The sequence below is a fragment of the Tachyglossus aculeatus genome, chromosome Y4 (assembly GCF_015852505.1).
Source record: "Tachyglossus aculeatus isolate mTacAcu1 chromosome Y4, mTacAcu1.pri, whole genome shotgun sequence".
Lineage (NCBI taxonomy): Eukaryota > Metazoa > Chordata > Mammalia > Monotremata > Tachyglossidae > Tachyglossus > Tachyglossus aculeatus.
The window spans coordinates 6,541,942-6,549,263 of record NC_052096.1 but is presented as its reverse complement, the minus strand read 5'-3'; the positions used below and the strand labels follow the sequence as shown (position 1 = coordinate 6,549,263).

Sequence of the window (7,322 nt, the reverse complement as noted above, 5' to 3'; positions counted from 1 at the left end):
AACTTCCCCGGCCTCTAACCCCAGTTCTCCACAACTTTCAACCCGGCTCTCAGTCGGTCAGTGGTATTTATTGACCACTTACTGTGTGCAGAGCTCTGTACTAAGCGCTTGGGAGAGGACGGTATAAGAGAGCAGTATAACAACAGCCACATTCCCTGCCTAAAAGGAGCTTTGCAGCCTCCCCAATTTAGCCAGCCTCTACCCTCGGGCTCTGCAGTCGGTCAGTCGTATTTATTGAGCGCTGACTGTGTGTAGAGCACTGTACTACTACTACTAATAATAATGGTATTTATTAAGCGCTTACTATGTGCCATGGTACTAAGCGCTTGGGAGAGGACGGTATAACAGAGCAGTATAACAACAGCCACATTCCCTGCCTAAAAGGAGCTTTATAGCCTCCCCAACTTAGCCAGCCTCTACCCCCAGGCTCTGCAGTCAGTCAGTCGTATTTATTGAGCGCTGACTGTGTGCAGAGCACTGTACTAAGCGCTTGGGAGAGGACAATATAACAGAGCAGTATAACAACAGCCACATTCCCTGCCTAAAAGGAGCTTTGCAGCCTCCCCAACTTAGCCAGCCTCTACCCTCGGGCTCTGCAGTCGGTCAGTCGTATTTATTGAGCGCTGACTGTGTGTAGAGCACTGTACTACTACTACTAATAATAATGGTATTTATTAAGCGCTTACTATGTGCCATGGTACTAAGCGCTTGGGAGAGGACCATACAACAGAGCAGTATAACAACAGCCACATTCCCTGCCTAAAAGGAGCTTTGCAGCCTCCCCAACTTAGCCAGCCTCTACCCCCAGGCTCTGCAGTCAGTCAGTCGTATTTATTGAGCGCTGACTGTGTGCAGAGCACTGTACTAAGCGCTTGGTAGAGGACAATATAACAGAGCAGTATAACAACAGCCACATTCCCTGCCTAAAAGGAGCTTTGCAGCCTCCCCAACTTAGCCAGCCTCTACCCTCGGGCTCTGCAGTCGGTCAGTCGTATTTATTGAGCGCTGACTGTGTGTAGAGCACTGTACTACTACTACTAATAATAATGGTATTTATTAAGCGCTTACTATGTGCCATGGTACTAAGCGCTTGGGAGAGGACCATACAACAGAGCAGTATAACAACAGCCACATTCCCTGCCTAAAAGGAGCTTTGCAGCCTCCCCAACTTAGCCAGCCTCTACCCCCAGGCTCTGCAGTCAGTCAGTCGTATTTATTGAGCGCTGACTGTGTGCAGAGCACTGTACTAAGCGCTTGGTAGAGGACAATATAACAGAGCAGTATAACAACAGCCACATTCCCTGCCTAAAAGGAGCTTTGCAGCCTCCCCAACTTAGCCAGCCTCTACCCTCGGGCTCTGCAGTCGGTCAGTCGTATTTATTGAGCGCTGACTGTGTGTAGAGCACTGTACTACTACTACTAATAATAATGGTATTTATTAAGCGCTTACTATGTGCCATGGTACTAAGCGCTTGGGAGAGGACCATACAACAGAGCAGTATAACAACAGCCACATTCCCTGCCTAAAAGGAGCTTTGCAGCCTCCCCAACTTAGCCAGCCTCTACCCCCAGGCTCTGCAGTCAGTCAGTCGTATTTATTGAGCGCTGACTGTGTGCAGAGCACTGTACTAAGCGCTTGGGAAAGGACAGTACAACAGAACAGTAAAACAACAGCCACATTCCCTGCCTAAAAGGAGCTTTACAGCCTCCCCAACTTAGCCAGCCTCTACTTCCAGGCTCTGCAGTCGGTCAGTCGTATTTATTGAGCGCTGACTGTGTGCAGAGCACTGTAGTAAGCGCTTGGGAGAGGACGGCATAACACTATAACCACAAGGACCTTCCGGTCGCCCCAACGTCCCCGACCTCTAACGCAGCTCTCCCCAACTGTCACCACGGCTCTGGCCAATTGGAAAGAGCACGGGTTTTGGAGTCAGAGGCCGTGGGTTCGAATCCCGGCTCTGCCACTTGTCAGCTGGGTGACTTTGGACGAGTCACTTCACTTCTCTGGGCCTCAGTGACCTTATCTGGAGAATGGGGATGAAGACTGGGAGCCCCCCGTGGGACCACCTGATCACCCTGTAACCTCCCCAGTGGGGGATGAAGACCATGAGCCCCCCGTGGGACAACCTGATCACGCTGTAACCTTCCCGGCGCTTAGAACAGTGCTTTGCACATAGTAAGCACTTATTAAATGCCATTATTATTATTATTATTTATCCTGGCCTGTAAACCCCCAGCTCTCAGGGCCTCTCACTCCCTTGGGCTGGTCGGGGGGCTGGTGGGGGTCCGGCTGGGGTTTGGCAGGGGGCTGGCCCGGATCTATATATAGGTATATATGTATATATATACACACATATATATGCATATACATATACACATATACACACATACATATATATGTATACACACACACATATATACAGATATATATATATATATATATACACATATATACAGGTATATGTGTGTGTGTATATATATGTATATATGTATATGTATGTATAGATATACATATATACAGGTATATATGTATGTGTGTGTGTATATACATATATACACACACACACACAGGTATATATACATATATACAGGTATATATGTGTGTGTGAGTGTGTATATACATATATACACACACACACACAGAGGTATATATACATATATACAGGTATATATGTGTGTGTGTATATATATATACACACACATATATACAGGTATATATGTATATCTGTTTGTACATATTTATTACTCTATTTATTTATTATTTATTTTACTCGTACATATCTATTCTATTTATTTGACTTTGTTAATATGTTTGGTCTTGTTCTCTGTCTCCCCCTTCTAGACTGTGAGCCCACCGTTGGGTAGGGACCGTCTCTATATGTGGCCAACTTGGACTTCCCAAGCGCTTAGTCCAGTGCTCTGCACACAGGAAGCGCTCAATAAATACGATTGATTGATTGATTGATCTAGGTCTGGGGGCTCTGAAGAGGCCGGCACAGCTGTATGGGTTTCCCGTCCACCCCCTGGGAAGGGATTTCTTGACCCGAGCACCCCCCCAAAAAAAAAGGTCTGGGGGCCCGAGCAGGAGACGGCCTTAAGCCGCAGCAGGAGGGTCAGTTACAAGCGCTTAGTCCAGTGCTGTGCACACAGTAAGCGCTCAATAAATACGATCGAATGAATGAGGGAGCGGAGGTAGATTTTTTTCACCCTGTGCAGGAGCGGTGGGGAAGTGCCATTATGTTGCCAACTTGTACTTCCCAAGCGCTTAGTCCAGTGCTCTGCACACAGTAAGCGCTCAATAAATACCATTGATTGATTGATTGATTGATTGACTGCCTTCTTGGGCTCAGGGTGGGTGGGGAGAATCCCCCAAACAGCCCCACCACGCACAGTCACTTTCCTTTACTCAGTCGATCGTATGTACTGAGCGCTTACTGTGGGCTGAGCACCGTACTAAGCGCTTGGGAGAGTCAAGAGGAACAATAACCAGCACTTAGAATGGCGCTTTGCATAGTAAGCGCTTAATAAATGCCATCATCGTTATTATTATTATTATTAAGCAGACACATTCCCTGCCCACAAGAAGTTTACACAGGGAGGGAGGCAATTCAGGCACACAGTGGGTGGTGACCCCAAGCGCTTAGTACAGTGCTCTGCACACAGTAAGTGCTCAATAAATATGATTGATTGATTGATCGATTGATTGACAGGACCCCTGGGTGCCCCGGGGCTCTCCTCCCCTGGCAGGGCTGTCCCTGGGGGGGCAGGACCCTCTCACCCTGGGCACCGCTCAGCCCCCCGGGGACCCCCGGCTGGACCGAGAGACGGCCGGGCAGATGGCCAGGAGGAGGCAGGGGGCGCGGGCCCAATGGGGGAGTCCCGCTCCGGAAACTGGAGAAGAAGCGGGTCCGGAACGGGAGGGGAGGGGAGGGGGGATGCCCCCCAATTCCAGGGCGAGGCAGGCAGTGGGCCGGAGATGGGCCGGACGGCCGTCCCCTGGCTGGCCGGTCCTCTGGCCCACTGGCCTGTGGCCCTCTGGTCCTCTGGCCCATGGCCCTATGACCCGTGGCCCTCTGGTCCTCTGGCCCGTGGCCCTCCGGTCCTCTGGCCCTCCAGCCCTCTAGTCCTCCAACCCTCTGGTCCTCTGGCCGGTGGCCCTCCAGCCTGTGGCCCTCCAGTCCTCTGGCCGGTGGCCCTCCGGCCTGTGGCCCTCTGGCCCTCCAGTCCTCTGGCCCTCCAGTCCTCTGGCCCTCCAGTCCTCTGGCCCTCTGGCCGTTGGCCCTCTGGTCCTCTGGCCCTCTGGCCCTCCGGCCCTCCAGTCCTCTGGCCCTCCAGTCCTCTGGCCCTCCGGCCCTCTGGTCCTCTAGCCCTCGGCCCTCCGGCCTGTGGCCCTCTGGCCCTCCAGTCCTCTGGCCCTCTGGCCCTCCGGTCCTCTGGCCCTCTGGCCGGTGGCCCTCTGGTCCTCTGGCCCTCTGGCCCTCCGGCCCTCCAGTCCTCTGGCCCTCCAGTCCTCTGGCCCTCCGGCCCTCTGGTCCTCTAGCCCTCGGCCCTCCGGCCTGTGGCCCTCTGGCCCTCCGGTCCTCTGGCCCTCCAGTCCTCTGGCCCTCCGGTCCTCTGGCCCTCTGGCCGGTGGCCCTCTGGTCCTCTGGCCCTCTGGCCCTCCGGCCCTCCTGTCCTCTGGCCCTCCAGTCCTCTGGCCCTCCAGCCCTCTGGTCCTCTAGCCCTCCGGCCCTCTGGCTTGTGGCCCTCTGGTCCTCTGGCCCATGGCCGTCCAGTCCTCTGGCCCTCCAGCCCTCTGGTCCTCTGGCCAGTGGCCCTCTGGCCTGTGGCCCTCTGGTCCTGTGGCCCTCCGGCCCTCTGGTCCTCTGGCCCTCCGGCCCTCTGGCCCTCCAGCCCCCTGGTCCTCCAGCCCCCTGGTCCTCTGGCCCTCTGGCCTGTGGCCCTCCGGTCCTCTGGCCCGTGGCCCTCCAGTCCTCTGGTCCTCTGGCCCTCCAGCCCTCTGGTCCTCTGGCCCTCTGGCCCTCTGGTCCTCCAGCCCTCTGGCCCGTGGCCCTTCGGTCCTCCGGCCCGTGGCCCTCCAGTCCTCTGGCCCTCTGGTCCTCTGGTCCTCTGGCCCTCTGGTCCTCTGGCCCTCCGGCCCTCCGGCCCCCTGGCCCTCCGGCCCTCTGGTCCTCTGGCCAGTGGCCCTCTGGTCCTCTGGCCCTCCGGCCCTCCGGCCCCCTGGTCCTCCGGTCCTCTGGCCCGTGGCCCTCCAGTCCTCTGGTCCTCTGGCCCTCCAGCCCTCTGGCCCTCCGGCCCTCCGGCCCTCCAGCCCTCTGGCCCTCTGTTCCTCTGGCCCTCCGGCCCTCTGGTCCTCTAGCCCTCCGGCCCGTGGCCCTTCGGTCCTCCGGCCCATGGCCCTCCAGTCCTCTGGTCCTCTGGCCCTCCGGCCCGCCTGGCCCTCCGGCCCTCCGACCCGCTCGGCCCGTCCATCCATCCATCCACCCACCTACCTCCTTGTCGGAGAGGAAGAGCTGGTCCGCCTTGAGGACCACATAGCGGTTTCTCCAGATGTCCCTGAAGATGCCTCGCCCGCAGAACTTGCGCACCCAGCCCACCTTCTCCGGCTGCACCGCCGACGCCGCGCTGCCGTCCTGCGGGCCCTGGACGGACAGACACCGGACACCGGACACCGGATGGAAACCGGACAACGGGTAGGGGCAGAGGGGAAGGAAGAGAAGGGGGGAAGGAGGGGAAGGAGGAGAAGAGGGGCAGGAGGGGAAGAGGGGAAGAGGGGAAGGAGGGGAAGGAGGGGAAGGAGAAGAGGGGAAGGAGGGGAAGAGGGGAAGGAGGAGAAGAGGGGAAGGAGGGGAAGAGGGGAAGGAGGGGAAGGAGGAGAAGAGGGGAAGGAGGAGAAGAGGGGAAGGAGGGGAAGAGGGGAAGGAGGGGAAGGAGGGGAAGGAGGAGAAGAGGGGAAGGAGGGGAAGGAGGAGAAGAGGGGAAGGAGGAGAAGAGGGGAAGGAGGAGAAGAGGGGAAGGAGGGGAAGAGGGGAAGGAGGGGAAGAGGGGAAGGAGGAGAAGAGGAGAAGAGGGGATGAGGGGAAGGAGGGGAAGGAAGGGAAGGAGGAGAAGAGGGGAAGGAGGAGAAGAGGGGAAGGAGGGGAAGGAGGGGAAGGAGGAGAAGAGGGGGAAAAGGGAAGGAGGGGAAGGAGGAGAAGAGGGGAAGGAAGGGAAGAGGGGAAGGAGGGGAAGGAGGGGAAGGAGGGGAAAGGAGAAGAGGAGAAGGGGATGAGGGGAAGGAGGGGAAGGAGGAGAAGAGGGGAAGGAGGAGAAGAGGGGAAGGAGGGGAAGGAGGAGAAGAGGGGAAAGAGGAGAAGGGATGGAGGGGAAGGAGGGGAAGGAGGGGCAGAGGGGAAAGAGGGGAAGGAGGAGAAGAGGGGAAGGAGGGGAAGGAGGAGAAGAGGGGAAGGAGGAGAAGAGGGGAAGGAGGGGAAGGAGGAGAAGAGGGGACGGAGGGGAAGAGGGGAAGGAGGAGAAGAGGGGAAGGAGGAGAAGAGGGGACGGAGGGGAAGAGGGGAAGGAGGAGAAAAGGGGAAGGAGGGGAAGAGGGGAAGGAGGAGAAGAGGGGAAGTGGGGAAGGAGGGGAAGTGGGGAAGGAGGGGAAGTGGGGAAGGAGGGGAAGAAGGAGAAGAGGGGAAGGAAGGGCAGAGGGGCCGAGTTACCCGGGGTGGTGGTGGGGTCCGGGTCCCTTCCCCCCTTCTCCCCACCAGTCCAGAATGGGGTCTTCGGTGTGTGTGTGGGGGGGGGGGGGTGTCTCCCCTCCTCCGGCCCTGGGAGATGGAGATGGAGCCCCCCACCCCACAATCCAACTGATCCCCCGCTCCTGCCCCTGTGTGTCTGTGTGTGTCTTCTCTGTGTGTGTGTGTGTGTGTGTGTCTGTGTGCGCGCCCCCCACCCCCAGCAGTGGCCGGGGGAGGGGCGGGGGGCGGCCTCGGAGCCTGAACGAGGGGGGTCGCCCAGGGCAGCCCCCCCCCCCCCCCCAGCACTCACCCTTTTGCAGGAATTGTTCTTTCTCATCCTTCCCGAGGGGGCTCCGGGTGGGGTGGGGGGGGTTCCCAGCTTTGGGGGGGGTGGGGGGGTCCCGGCGGTAGGGACCTCCTCCTCCTCCTCCTCGGGGGGGGGGGGTCCTCGGGGTCTCCCGGGGAGAGGGGGGTGGGGGGGGCCACCTCTCTCTACTTCAAAGGCCTCACACTGAAGTCTGCCCCTCAGTCCCAGCCGCAGGGCCCCGGGCGAGCCCCTCCGGCCCCCGCCCCTCCATCCCCCCCCCAACACACAGACACCCC

At 58.1% G+C, this 7,322-nt stretch overlaps 1 protein-coding gene across 1 annotated transcript in view; it reads right to left on the bottom strand.

Moving 5' to 3' along the window:
- The window catches only part of PLEKHO1 (pleckstrin homology domain containing O1), a 22,797-nt gene extending 15,736 nt beyond the window's left edge, over window positions 1-7,061 (bottom strand). The window contains exons 1-2 of the mRNA XM_038768741.1: window positions 7,030-7,061; window positions 5,493-5,642 (exon numbers count right to left, since the gene is read on the bottom strand). Of these exons, the coding sequence (XP_038624669.1) occupies window positions 5,493-5,642; window positions 7,030-7,056 (177 nt within the window). The 5' untranslated portion in view covers window positions 7,057-7,061. The remainder of the gene's footprint in view (window positions 1-5,492; window positions 5,643-7,029) is intronic.
- Window positions 7,062-7,322: the final 261 nt, after the last annotated feature.